At 42.4% G+C, this 15,001-nt stretch overlaps 1 protein-coding gene across 4 annotated transcripts in view; it reads left to right on the forward strand.

The window, feature by feature from the left end:
- IL1RAPL1 (interleukin 1 receptor accessory protein like 1) overlaps positions 1-15,001 on the forward strand; it is a 653,181-nt gene that overhangs the window by 328,118 nt on the left and 310,062 nt on the right. For all 4 annotated transcript variants that reach the window (XM_081197783.1, XM_081197780.1, XM_081197781.1 and 1 more), the window contains one exon: positions 10,807-11,086. In XM_081197783.1, coding sequence (XP_081053909.1) covers positions 10,807-11,086 — 280 coding nt within the window. The remainder of the gene's footprint in view (positions 1-10,806; positions 11,087-15,001) is intronic.

Here is a 15,001-nt window from a genome sequence, read left to right on the forward strand (position 1 = left end):
GGTATGGGAGGACTATCGAAGGGGCCTGCAACCCTGCCTGCACTGACCTCTTTTGCTATCTTTCTTTCAGCAACTTCCGGTCTCTCTCTAACTGATTTTTGATTGGGTGAATCTTTCGCAATTAGTGAGCCCGCTATGGGAATACGAAATCCACTGGAAAAACCTTCCCTGAGGTAGGAAGCAGCATCTTTATCCGGGTAAAGAGACAGAAGATTACAAAGAGGGACGAGCTTGATAGGGGAAAAAGCCAGACCCAAGACTAACTCACCGTCTGTTCCCTGCTGCGGGGGCCCCCCTGGAACTGGGATGATGGAACCCCCGGCCTCCACGAAAGGGCTGCTTCCCCCCTTTTAAGCAGGATGTAACGGGGTGACCCCCGGCGCATCTCTCGCATTCGTGTGTGAATTTACAAGATGGCCTTTGGCAAAACCCTTTGTTGAACTCCCAGCACACCCGACGCTTAAAATCCTTCCTTTGGTCACTTCTGGTCGACCGATATGAGTCGGCTGGCCTCTTTTCTACGTACGGACCAACGGCCACGGACCATATTCCATTCTCAATCTGATCCCAGCGTGCTAACGGGATCCTGGACGCCTTCCTTCTGAATTTCTTGTCATAGCTTATGGCCGCCGCCTCTCCCGAAAGGGCACAGGCCGTGCGAATATGTGAAAGGTAAGCAACAAGGTGAACCGCCCGCTTGGGGTAAGCAGCGACAATCGTCCCCATAAAGGCTTGAAAACCATCGAGCCAATTTTCGAATGTCCTAGGCACAGAAGGGTACTTGCTCTTTCTCTTACCATGCGAGGGCCTCTTTTCGCCCCTACCTAACTCCTCTGCTGGGGGCACCAATTTAAACATGTCAACAAACTCACCATTTAAGATTTTTGCTCGCAATTTAGGTGATAAGTGATCACCCGGTATAACATCCGAGGTTGAGTAGGTGGATGTGGTGGCATCTTTTACCAGAGCCCCATCCTTCCACTCCTGGGTCCCCCCAAACTTTTTACGATGGCAATTGGCCCTCCTCGACAGTGCCCAATCCGGGAGTCCAGAGACTTCCTCGCCCCTCCCCCAATAAGAACCTAGAGACGCGTCACTGTCATACTCCGAAGAGGAAGTACCTGTATCATCATCTGAGTCCTCCTTCCGAGACCTGCTCTTCCGACATACATGCTTCTTCTTTTCGCGCCTCTTTCCCGAGGGCCTCTCCACTGGCGCTGCAGCAGCGGAGCCCTCCTCCTCCTGTTGCGCATCTTCGGCCGCCGACGAGGCTGCAGAATCGGGCGACTGGGCCCTGGGACGCTTGTCCTGTGAGCGATTAGAAGAGCTAGGGGGAGCAGGGTTGTTACTGCGAGTGGACTTAGAGGTAGCTTTCCCCCCCCGCGCCCGAGACCCGGATGTTGAAGCCCGTGACTGGGACCTAGTCCGAACCGGCTGTGTGTCATTAAAAAGGGCGGCCGATGTACTAGGTAGTTCGTCCCATTGGGAAGATTGAGAACTCTCATGGAACCCCTGGGTATCCGGGATGACATCAGGGGAAGAGGGGGGGCTGGGGTTCGCGTCCGGGAATCGTTGTTCGTATTCATCTATAAAAGATCTGAAAGCATTTAGGAAGTGGGAGACGGGCGGCCTTGTATTATTACCCCTGCCCTGCTGTCCCCGTGATGCGCTCTCTGCTGAGCTGTGTGTGGCCACAGGCGCGCGCTTCCTCTTAGGAGCCATAAGGTGTGCCTTGTACCCTACAAATGCAACGGTGTTTGCTAGTGTGTGTGTGTGTGTGTGAGTGTGCGTGTGTGTGTGTATGAGCGTGTGTGTATTAATTAATTAGTTAAGGGTTTTTTTTTTTTATTTTTTTTTTAAATTATATATAAATGTCCTATAATTATTATGTATATATCAATATAATTAATTAGTTAATTAATTAATTAATTAATTTCTTTTTATCTAACTAATTTATTTATTTATTTACTATGTGTTATCCAGATATCCGTTAACAGTTTTCTATTTATTAGTTTCACAATATAGGTTGTGCTAAATAAATAACACACCAATAAGCTCTCAATTTATTCAGACCTTGTGACTGATAAGCTAATAACACAAACTATATCCTACCAATTTGCCTGTGCCACTAGGAGGCAGTAGCTCAGTGGGCCAGTACCAGGCAGTAAATCGGGTATATATAACTCTCCCTTTATGTGTTAGCCAGTTGGGGGCAGCAGCTAGGAGAAAAGCCGCTCCACTAAATTCCAATTACTAAGAACAAGACTGCTGCCAAGGTTCAACTTCTCAACAAAAGAACAATAGCTGAGCAATTTACTGACTGCCAATGTACTATAGATGGCTGCAGATTGCTGCCAAGCTTCCCTTCCTCACACAAAAGAACAAAAGCTCAGGAATCCTCTGCCTGCCACAGGTGAGATAAGCTGCCAAAACCTTGAAAATGTACTTCCGGGGAACAATAGGCTTAAGTATCGCTCGTTAGCATTAAATTGTCCTGCTGGCCAGCAGCAACAATGGCGTTTCTACGACAACAGAAGAGCTAGCTGAACAACAATAGGTGCTCTTTAAGAGGCAACAGCAGAGGCGTACCTATGGCAACCTAACAGGGTCCCCAGGCAGACCAGGAAATAAGCGAACGCTCTTTCAATAACCAAAGGAGGGGAAGGGAAAAGATACAGGGTCCAGGGTACAAAGAAGGAATGAGACCAGGTAGACCAGGGGACACCCACACAAAGATAGTGGGGCTGGGAAGCACTAAACTCGCAAGATTGTACCAACACAAAGAACCAAGCAAAATGGAGGCCACAGCAAATCTGAGACACCAGCAACACAGAGACAACTATTCGCTTCCCACCAAGTATAAAGATTCACAACAAAAGATGATTCTTTTTCAGGGAGCAAAGGAAAACAATAGGCTGGAGCGCACGTGGAGGAAAACACTCGGCTCTGCCGCTGAAGGCAATTAAGGAAGTGGTTCTCCCCCTTACACTATAGTACCATCAGCCTGGGACCCAAGCCCTGCCAAGCAGACACGTGCACTTGCCCCAATACACTCCCACTCCCAAACACGCACTGCTGGCAAGAGCGGGGATACCAACGGGGAGGAAGAGCTAAGCACTCACTCAAGCACTAAACCAAACGGGGAGAAAGAGCTAAGCACTCACCCAAGCACTAAACCAAACGGGGAGAAAGAAGCAGTCAAAGCAGAAACGGGGGCCCCAAAGCAGGAGGGAAACTAGGAAGACACCCACACACCCACGCACACGACAACAAAGGCAGCCTCAAAACTATTGCACTGAGACGATCGATGGCTCCCAAACAGCTCTTCAGGCGTTCTATTATCATACACTAAGCGGCTGCAGGAACACGTGGGGCTAGCTATTAACCGACTGTCTGCTCACACTACACTGGACTGCCTACAGAACAACCGAGGAGAGTTGTTTGGAGGGGGGGGAGAACATCCGCAAAAGGCCGCGAACTCGAAGGGGGGGAAACCTGAGCAAGATGCGCCCGTCAGCTGTTGGGCGGCTGAACGCGGCCGGCGGCACCAAGGAGGCAGCGCCCACGTGGGCCGTAGCCCAGGAGGGAGAATAGAACCAAACAATATGCGCCCGTCAGCTGCTGGGCTGCTGAACGCGGCCAGCGACACCAAGGAGGCAGCCCCCGCGTGGGCTGTAGCCCAGGAGGGAGAGCAAACCAAGCAGGATGCGCCCGTCAGCTGTTGGGCGGCAAAAAACGGCTGCAGGAACACGCCGCGACCGCAGGATACGGGGGCAACTTAAAGGGGCGCGCGTCAGCTGATGAGCGGCTAAGAGCGCCCCAGCAGCACAAACGGAGGCAGCGTTACCCCGTCAGGGAGAGAGGAGACTCAAGCGCGCTCGTCGGGGAAGAGGAGAAACAGGCGCGCACGCCAGCTGATGGGCGGCCGAAAGCGGCCCGGCGGCACCAAAAGAGGTAGGGAGAGGAGACTCAAGCGCGCGCGTCAGCTGATGCGCGCGTCGGCTTGCTAACTTTTAAAAGGCAGCCGCAAAGGAAGCGGCGGCCGAGTGCCTCCAATCGCCGCTGAGTCCCAGGGAAGGCACGGAAGGCACCACGCTAAAACAAAGACAGAAACAAAATGGTGAAAGAAAACAACGCAGATACTTCCCTGGCTTCAGACGCAGTGAGTTCTCAAGGAGCTGACTCGTGAGGGGCGAAGGCAGGAGGAATGAGGCCGGGCAAAGGCTGGCGCTGCAGCTAAGTGCTGCTGAACACGCCCCCACCGTGGCCCCCGGTTGGATGGCCACCGGGGGGGCGTGAGCGCCAGCCAGGTGAGTGGGCAGCAGGGGGCCACGCCCCCTGCTAGCCGGAGCTCGAGCCCCGACCACAACCCCTCCCCTCCCCTTCGTGGAGGAGAGTCTTTAGATTTCTTCAGCTGTATTGGAAACTCTGGGACTTGTATTACCTCACAGAATGTAGAAATTGAATTGAAGCTCTGTTATTAAACCAGGTTGTAGCAACAGACCTAGGAGTTAGTGGCTCAATTTTCTACTTCTCTGAATCAAATTTTCCCTTGAATCAGTGTGTGCAATTTTGAGGATGGTGGTGAGGGCCCCCTCAGAATGGTTAAATATTTGGTTCGCTGGGTCTGATCAGCAGGTATAGCCTGCAGGGAGCTTGTTTATCCAGCAGAACGATCTCATTATGAGGACAGTGATATACTGTGGTTTACTTCATCCGCAAAAGCTATTCAAGGAAACAACTGGGTAAATGATATTCATCTTATTCCCTACATTGTGCTATTATCAGGTGCAATAACTGTTTGCAGCTTAAAACAGAGATTAGGTACTTCAGCCGCTTCATTGAAAGGATCTCTGAAGTTTCATTTTTTTTGAATAATTCACGTGTTTCCTCAATTATAAAAGTAAGAAGGAAGTATGATTGGTAGTAGGAAGGTGTGGTAATGGAAATTTAGACAGAGGGAAGTTTGAGCCTAGTGAATCTATCAGTTTATCATCACTGCAACAATTTATTACACAGATGGGACTGAAGAAGGGGAAATGGTCAGATAAAAAGAAGCTGATAAGTGTAGTGAACAATATAGTAATAGGTCAAATTGTTGTTTTTTACAATTTCTAGCCACCTGACTTGCAAGTTTACTGCTCATGTGTATTATTTGCTTTTTCATCTAAGTCATTAATGAAGATTTCGAACATGACCAGACATAGCAACCACTACAGCAAAATATAAATAGATCCTGTTTTTAGTTTTTTGCTAATCCATTCATTATTATCCTTTGAATGTTTCCCCCTGCCCAACCACTGCTGCATCTACATTTATCTGGAATGGGCTTTTAGAAAACTTTTTCTCAAGTATAGTGCATATGCATGGCTACATGTAACTCATATTAATAATACATTTTAGCCACCCATTTCTATATACAGTTCTCATGGTTAAATATGGTGTTTATAGACTTCATAGGTACCACAGTGACCTTGATTATAATAAGTTTGGCAGGCAATTACAGATTTTTTTCATTCATTCAGTTCTGGGTGGGTAATAAGTTAAAACATAAAAATGGTGAATTTACATAAATGAATGTGGTAATGAGTAGCAAAATGCTGAAATAACCACCACCAATGGCAGCACCTGTCTCTGATCACTAGCCTAAATTAAAAAAATAAAAATAAGAAAGCTCTTTTGAGAAATGTGTGTACTTTGGTGCATGTCTAGGGGATGACAGAAAAGGACTAGAAAGACTGGATACAGGAACATGTCCACTTGGCTGATAATCCATATTGCAGGCAAGCAATGAAGACCTGAAAACATTACACTTGAAAAGTGATTGTCATTTGGAACCAAGCTTTAGCTGTTGAAAAGGTTTCATTTCAACCCTGATACAGTGCTTCAGAAAACAGAGCAGTTTGGTTTAGATTAATCTAGAAGCTTCAATTTGGCTCAGGTTCAAATCCAAATCATTATTCAGTATATCCAAAATTTGTGCCTTTCCTTTTGCTATTATTGGGGACATTTAAGCACAGCTATAACTCCCCACCCCCTTTTGACATAATTGGATAGATTTACAAGCACAGTAGTCCTCCAAGAGTGGTTAAGGTCAGCCAATTTTCACATGAAGAGTCTGGTATTTGTGTGCTCCTCACCTTTCAAGTTTGTATTTTATTTTATTTTATTTTTAAAAGCAGAAGTGGGTGAAATTTGCAAGGTTGGCAGCTCCTTTTGAGGGGATAAATCCTGAAAAATTTTAGATAAATAACAACAGGGTTTTTCCTGCAGTGACAAAAACGATTTGACAAGAGTGGATGTCTAGGCATATGACACAGACGTAGAAAGACTTGAATGTTCAGCATTTTTTCAGCAAGTAACACTTGCAGAATTTACTAGCACCAAAAGCAAGAATAAGGTGATATATTACTGCAAAATCCCTCCCCCTAAATCGCTGTGATTGGAGAGCCCTCTCATATTAAAAATTAGGCAAAAGAGTTATCCCTTTGCCCTCTCTCCATCCTAGAGTATATATCTTATACTGAAAGCTTGGAGAGCCTTCTTTCTTTCTTTCTTTCTTTCTTTCTTTCTTTCTTTTGCAGACATGCTATACTGTTATTGCTTTTTAATGTCAGAATCTATGGATTGCCCTGAATTAGTTAGGTGTCCCCGATTTGGTTTTTAGTTCTTTGGAAGGATCTCACTTTAGGTCAGAAGTCCCAAAGAGCCTGATTTTGTTTCAGATATGGAATATGCCCAAATCTGATGCACACCCATATTGAGAATACTGAAGGATCTCCCAGAGATAAGCAGAGAGAATGGGATTTCAATTAAAAACACAGGAGAACAGACATAACTGGCTGCTGCTTTTTCAGCTTATTTTTGTGCAAGAATAACTTTCCCTGCTCTCTGCTTGCAACTCCAGATGAAAATTACATTGCCCAGGCAAGCGCATTATGTGACCCATGAGAGCAGCAAAATAACCAGACTGTACAATAGTGGTGGGATAAAATCAGGCCAATTCTTTATTGACAGGGCAAGCAAGTTCTCAGTGGGTGACCCGGGTGCATATTCTAGCCAGGCACATACCCCAACCTAAGCTTGAGAGTGCTGTGGTCAATCCTCCCCTCAGACCCTTTATGGGGTCTCCTATGCTATGTTGATCCTGCCCACTGCCATTTCCACCCTCAAGAAACAACTTCTTTGCTTAACAAAGGAAGGTCACAGTTTCACTGATGGAAAGGCAAAATACCCTCAACCAAATGCCAATCAGGTTGAAAGAAAAAAAATCATTTCTGGTCCTGTTAACCAGCAACCCAAAATTGTTCAGTGAAGGCTCCAACCTGAGGATGAACGGGAAGCTGTTCCAGGGGAAACTGTCTCATATAGGCTTTCCCCTCCTCTTTGCAAGGACTCATGGGACAACTTTTTCTCCATGAGCCCATTGCACAGACAAGATACTGGGCAAAACCACCAGGGAAAGGCATCCCACACTTTTGGGGCCCGGAATGAGGCTTCTCAGAGCCAATGTGGGGTAGTGGTTAAGAGCAGTGGACTCGTAATCTGGGGAACCGGGTTCGCGTCTCTGCTCCTCCACATGCAGCTGCTGGGTGACCTTGGGCTAGTCACACTTCTTTGAAGTCTTTCAGCCCCACTCACCTCACAAAGTGTTTGTTGTGGGGGAGGAAGGGAAAGGAGAATGTTAGCCGCTTTGAGACTCCTTGGGGTAGTGATAAAGTGGGATATCAAATCCAAACTCTTCTTCTTCTAAGGAGAAACTTAAATATAGACAAATAATGCAATGATAAAAAAATGTTCAGCAAAATCTCTATCCTGTGTTTCCCCCCTTCAATCTTATCTTTTTGGCAGAGATTCAGAATTTAGAACAGGTAAAAGTTAGCTACATATGTCGACTACATTTGGTGTATGTAATGTATTGCCAGGATCATAGTGGTAGAAAAAGACAGTGGTGCCTCTTGATCAGACAAGGTCTCAGGACTGACCTGGAATTATCAAGGACTGGCAGGATCCAATCATGGTTTGAAATGTGGGGTAGCTGGGAAGCCTTCTGAGTGACTACATTTCTCTAGAAGCCGCACCTCTATCCCTCACTAGCTCAGCAGGAATGAGTTTCAGTTTGTGTGCCTAAGATTATGGATTCAGTGTTTAACAGTAAGTGTAAGGTACTTTTGATGAGACTTTTGCTATTTCTCCAAACTTGGATTCCTGATACAGTATTGCTATTATGATGATAATAGTCTCTGTATTTTAGCTTTTGATATTCTGAGTTTGTTGCAGTTGCAACAAGCCAACCATCATAAGATTTAAAAATATTTCGCATTTTCCAGGACTCATTTGAATACTCCTTTATAGTATGTATTTTTTGAAATTTAAAAGCATGGTGAACTCATTGAACAGATTGAAAGCAAAGTGGTTTCCAACATAATAAATATGCAGATGTGGATTTTAAGTGCCACAAATAAATGGATAATCATTGAGTGTTACAGCATGATATATTATCAGCTGAGCTAACTGAAGTCTAACAGTTCTGCATAGCCAAACTTCTGTTAACCACGAATGAAAATGGATAATGGATAATAAATTCTTCCATATTTCTGAACTATGTAATTGAGGACTTAGGGACTACCTGTATAACTAGGGGACAGACAAAGTTCATGCTCCTTGTGCTTATGACACAAAATGTCCCGTCCCCCCCATGTCTATGTATAATTTATGCAAGTGTTTCATCCAAAACACTTGTATGCAGCTACAAAGTGGAATATGGAATGGCCTGGAAAATTGAGTTAATCATGAACTGTTATATGTGTTTTGAACCCGCCATCATATACACTTCATGAGCAAAAGGCACATATAGAAAGTTCTTTATGTATACAAGCTTCACTTTCCTAAGAACAGAGCTATCACTGCTGTTGTAGCCATCTAATGACCACTGTTCCCAAGACAAGTGTAGCCTCATGGGCCAATTTTTAGAGGTTGGCAGGGTTACCCACCTGTCAGCCACATGACACCATTATAATGCCACAGGTGGGCAGCCCCACTGACTTCTCCAAATCCCTTGTGAATGGGCTTCCATGCTCTGGACAGCCAGCTGGCAGTCACACCCTTGGGGACCTGCAACAGCTTCTAAGCCTTCTTGCTGTTAATATAGCCCCTGTACTCCCATGTCAGCCTCCAGAGCCTCAAATAGGAATGGGGAAACTGTCTTATAAAACACTTGGCAAAGGTGTTATTTGCAGGCCCACCCCCTCTTCATTTTAACATTGCTGATTAGTTGGTCTTCTTTTTAGCTGACTAACAGCCCTGCCTGCCTTGAATCTCCAGGGGATAAAAAAAAGTCATGTTCTTTTGTCTCTTAAGCCTTTTGATGCATGGCCTGGGATAACCCATGCTGGTTTCATGTTAATTGAAGATATTTGTACATTACTCAAGATAGTGAATACACCCCCCTTCTTTTAAAACTCCTCTCTTTTTCTCCCTTTTTCTCATACTGACTTAAATAAAGCTTTTCTTGTAACTTGGACTCTGGAGTTGTTTAAGGTTTTGCCTAGCTGTGGGATCATGTCTATCATACTGTCTAGCATTCAGCAATGCTCTAAGGAGGCGATGGTTAACCACATATGGGAGCCACATACAAGTGGTTGGATTGGCCAAAATTGGATGTGGCCATTCCACACACTCTTAGTCACACAGGTGCACAGTCCATGCAGATCAGCTAAGGCGGAAGTTATTACCCTCTATCCAGTCATCAAATGGTCAAATGTTGGGTTCCACTCACTTCAGGACTGTATCTATTTTTTCCTCTTTGCCGCTACCAAAATCAGAAGGATCTTGCAGGGGGCTTGTGGGGGAGGCAGTAGAGATCTGGCCTCCAAATTTAGAGTTAGGCCTGCCCCAAGCTTTCAAGGAGAGAAACTCAGAATTGCATATTCAGCTCTGGCTGGCTGTAAGCAAGACAGGAGTCTAGAATATTGTCCTCCCCTTTCATATCATTATAAATAAGTAGATTAAATGGAAAGTGGTGCTCTTCAGAGTAAATATCCTGTTCTATCTCACAGGATCAGATTAGATTAGATAGTTTTAGCAGTTATAATCTTTATAAGTGTGTGTGTGTGCGCGCACACACATACACACTCACTCACATAACCACTTGGATGATTTTGTTTAACTCCTAGTAATTTTAAATACAGAAAAGTCAGATATTTCCAGTAAATTTGCTGTTGAATACCCAGTCATAATGACCTGAATAATTTATCTTGACATTTTGTTCTGCTGTGCAATTAGGCTTAACATTAATACCTCACCTCCCCCTAACATAGGATCTAACCTAAACTTTCCAGTTTGCAGCCATTAACTTGCCACATTTTTTAAAAGATGGGATAATTCCCTTCTTTCATTTCTGTTATTAACTTGAAGATATTTGATTAATGCTGTTCAGTGATTATGACACCCTCTGGGCTAGATGGACTCTGTTGCACATATTCCAATCAAATATTTTGTGATAATTCAGCCTAAGGATATAGTGAAGAGAAAGGATAATTCCTTACTTTTCACTTAAATTATCCAGTAGGTTGATGAGATTTGCTGATTGTCCCACTGTGGAAAATATGGCACCAATAGGGAAAGCAATTTTTGTGGTCAGTCTTGGCTGCATATTCAGTGAAACCAATCTAAAGTATTTTGCTTTGAATCAATAACTCTGGCATGACAACTTCAAAGAAGTACGATTACAAATTAAGTAGGAACTGTGCTGTATATTCAGCAGTATACCACATAATTGTCTTTTCTTCTTCTTTTCTCTTTTAGCGGATGGATGTACTGACTGGTCAGTGGATTACAAGAAGTATCAAGTCTTAGTGGGAGAACCTGTTCGTATAAAGTGTGCACTGTTTTATGGATATATAAGAGCTAATTACACCCTAGCACAAAGTGCTGGTCTCAGTTTAATGTGGTACAAAAGCTCTGGACCTGGAGATTTTGAGGAGCCTATAGCTTTTGATGGAACTAGAATGAGCAAAGAGGAAGATGCCATTTGGTTTCGTCCAACAGTGCCCCAAGACAGTGGGCTTTATGCATGTGTCATAAGGTATGTGGTTTACATTTTTCAACAAGTCGCAAAGGAAAGCTATATAAACATTTCTTTGTCTTTACAGCACCTGATGAATCTTATATTATCATTGAACCATGATCTTTACCTCTTCAGTATATTTACATTTATTTGCTTTATAATAGAAAATAATTTTATTAATATATGTAGACCTTGGATGAGTTTGCTTCAAATATACCATCTTTGACATGTCATCATTTGAAATAGACATAAAAGTCGTATCTATGACTTTGCTGTTCCCTTAGAAAGAAAATATTGCTTATTGAAAGTGTTAAGATTGGATAGGGATGGAAGAGAAATTCAATTTAGTATATGTTCAAAGCCAAATCTATCAAATTCACACTTTCTGAAACTATATGCAAACATAAACACACCTATCCATATTTTGCAATGCATTTCTGCAACCATGTATTAGGTGAAAGCTGTGCATAATAATTAAGATATTAGTGAAAATAACATGAAAAAATGCACTACATTGGATAAATTTCAAAAATGTGTGCATTAGTCAAAACTGCATACACCAATGTGTTTATTAGGGAGGGAAATCACACTAAAATGCTGGTAGATTTTTTATAAAGCAAATTGCTACAAAATGTGAAAAGCTGAATGGAGGATTAGAAAAATGAAAGACCAAGGGAACTGAAATTGACAGATCCTTGCATTCCCTAAGACAAGGAAATCCACTCTGCCCTCCTCCCCCGGATTTCTGTTGTTGTTTGAATTCTGCAGAGTTTTCTACAATGATGGAAATATGAATTACTAGAATATATATATAAATGATTTCTGAAGGAAGAGCTGGTTGAACAAAAACAGTTTCTTTAACTTGCACTGTTTTATAGCCATCTTTCAGTTGCATTCTGCAATGGGACTGAGATTATCTCAGCGCCTTCTTAAATGATGCATACATGGACACAAGCAGCTCCCATACAGTGCATCATTTCTCACAGTTCTTGCTTTTGAAATGCATATTCTGCTTTTCCACTTCTTTCTGCATCACTAAAGTGATTCATACTGAGATATATTTTCCTACCCATGGAGAAAACAGAAACCATCTGGGCTCCAACTCAGATTTTGAAAATTACCAGAGAATATAGAATTAAATTTAGAGATAGGTTAAATGATGCACATAAAAAATGCAGGAAAAGCCTTGCAGAGAAAATGCACAGTTTATTGCTAAATGGGTTGTAACATTTTGCTTATTGCCCTTTGCAGAAAGACTGTAAAAGCTCTGATAGCTCTTCATTGACACATATCTGTAGATATGACTCAGTTACCTGCATACTGCAAGATGCATAATAAATTACACTCCTGAAAGGGTGACTGGGAAGAAAGTACACCTGTTATAAAGATTGTCTGACTTCATAACCAGGAGTGAGAAAACCCAGAAGTGGACCGTGCAGTCTTTGTCATCTTTAGTCCTTGATACTTATTGAAATGAATGCAATAGCTTCCTATTTTCTGCAGATTTCCATCTAGTCTTACCTCATTATGCACTCCATTCTCAACAATAAGTATTTTTCCTTATTATTATTATATCCACTTTCAGAAAGGAAGTACAACACATGAAGAGGCTGTAAAGGTCAATAATTGCTTAGACTCAAGGACATGTCTTAATGGTGTCCTGCAGTAAAAGAACCATATTTACAGCGAATTTATACAGTTTATCTGTCAATTCACATTTTGTTCCCTCTGCTGAAAGTGCTGTACAATTTTGACCATTTATTTAAACAATCTATAATCATTATAGATAAATGCTGAGCTTTTTAATTCCCCATTGTGAACCATAAAAAGCATCATGCTTCTTTACCTGGTTGTGAACTGCCATGTTATTGATTGTGGGATTTCAAAACATAATTAAGAATATTAGCATGATAAGTGACCTATATTTATTAGTAATAGAGATGAATATACTGACCTGTGGGCTTCTCGAAAAGCTTAAGCCGTCTGTATTTTCTAAGAGTCTGGACTCTTTAAGTGTTAGGAAATGGTTATTGCCTAAGCTATTGTGGATTGCAATTTATCAAAAGCATTAAAGTGTTGTCCTAAGTTACAGGTATATATCATGGTTGTGGGGGGATTGTAAGGAGTGATGTCAGAGAAAATAAAATACAGGAAAAAATGCAGGACACTGATAATTTCATAATTTTCCATGATAATCCATAAAACAGTTGTTGATAACAAATGCATCCTCACATAGGTAAGGCAACACCACATAGATTGATAGATGATAGACAGATGATAGATAGATAGATAGATAGATAGATAGATAGATAGATAGATGATAGATAGATAGATAGATAGATAGATAGATAGATAGATAGATAGATAGATAGATAGATACTCTGTTTTGGCTCTTCCCTATGTCTGTATCTCTGCTGTGTGGCCTGCTGTTGCTGGTGAGTAGCTGTTTTAGTTAGGAGAGAAACTGTCTATAAGCAAGTGCTGGCCTACCACCCAAGGCCCATGGAAAGTGTCTTAGTCCAGTATTGGTTATAGAATTGATGATACATTTGAGCGGTTTCAGCTGAGAACTATAAATGACATGTTCTATCATTCTTCTAGGGTTGTTCTAGTAGATTATTCCTGAGTACAGTCAGGGTTTGTTTGTTTTTAATTGTTTTTCCACTCCCACTTCATTGGGTGAATATTGTAGTTTGAAGAATGCCTGTTTGGAATTCTTAAGTTGTGAACAGATCCATTGTATCAATGGATTTTGTGGTGTGTTCTGGCTGGAAGCTCGAAACATTTATGGATGTGTACAGTCCAGAAGCAGTTGGTGGGCTGCTGCTGCTTACTTGATCTCTCGTCATAGTCATCACTCTGGCGTACTGGGAGGGGAGAATCAGCAACATGATTGGCACAGTGTGAACACACTGGCACAGCCAATTCAGTACTGCTGATCATATGTTTGCACTGCGCCAACCTCAATGCCCATCATTCTCCTGGTTTCCCATATAAGATGATGCTTATATGTCCAACACAGGATGAGATAACACAGTAGAATTTAGGTCCCATTTATTTTCTCCTACCTTTTCAGCCATCCTTGTTTACCTGGTATGCTGCATACTTGTGGAATCATTTGGCTCTTGTTGAGGGAAACAAATGAAAGGACCAGAGTCAAAACAGGCAGGGAAAGATTTGGCTTATGAACCTGCCACTTAAGTGAGAAATGTAAAGATACAGGATCAATCTCCAAGTTGTAACCTGGAAATCTGTGTCAAAATGCCTTCAGATAAAGCTGTATTTGTGGTAGCATTAACCCCCATTTTCTTATATGAGTGGAGATATTAATGCCATGCCAGGTGGGTAATAAAAAGACAGAATTCTAATAAAAGAAGACAGTATTGGTACAATCCCAACCTTCTTTGTTGTAAATGCTGTAAAAAGCATTCTACCGGACAACAGATCTGGGATTTACCATGGGGAATGAATACTAACATTCGGCAGCCAGGAAACAGCATTACCACAGCTGTAACTTTTTCTTATAACCCTAAGAGCATTGACATTGAGGAGATTGCTAGGGGTTCACATTAAATATAAAGCCCATTTACTTTTATGAGCCTTTTCACTGTGTGGGATAAACTGGTTTTCATTTACAGAAATTTGTCTGCATCACTAGATTGGTCACTGAAAAAATTGAAGGAGACCATTACTGAATGTAAAGACTTGCATTAGACACACTGATGCATTTAACTATTGTTTGACTAAGGTATTGTATAATGAATGTATTTTTATAGGAATTCTGCTTAGACAACCTTTATGTTTTTAGAGTGGCTCTAGCATGGTATTAGGTTTCAAATTCAAACTTTTCCCTGTTCAGTCTCAATTTAATGACTCATCAGTCTTCAGATTCTAAGGGAGAATATAGTTTACTGTAGCCAGCTACAACTCCCC

Source organism: Podarcis bocagei (genome assembly GCF_964188305.1).
Source record: "Podarcis bocagei genome assembly, chromosome: 6".
Lineage (NCBI taxonomy): Eukaryota > Metazoa > Chordata > Lepidosauria > Squamata > Lacertidae > Podarcis > Podarcis bocagei.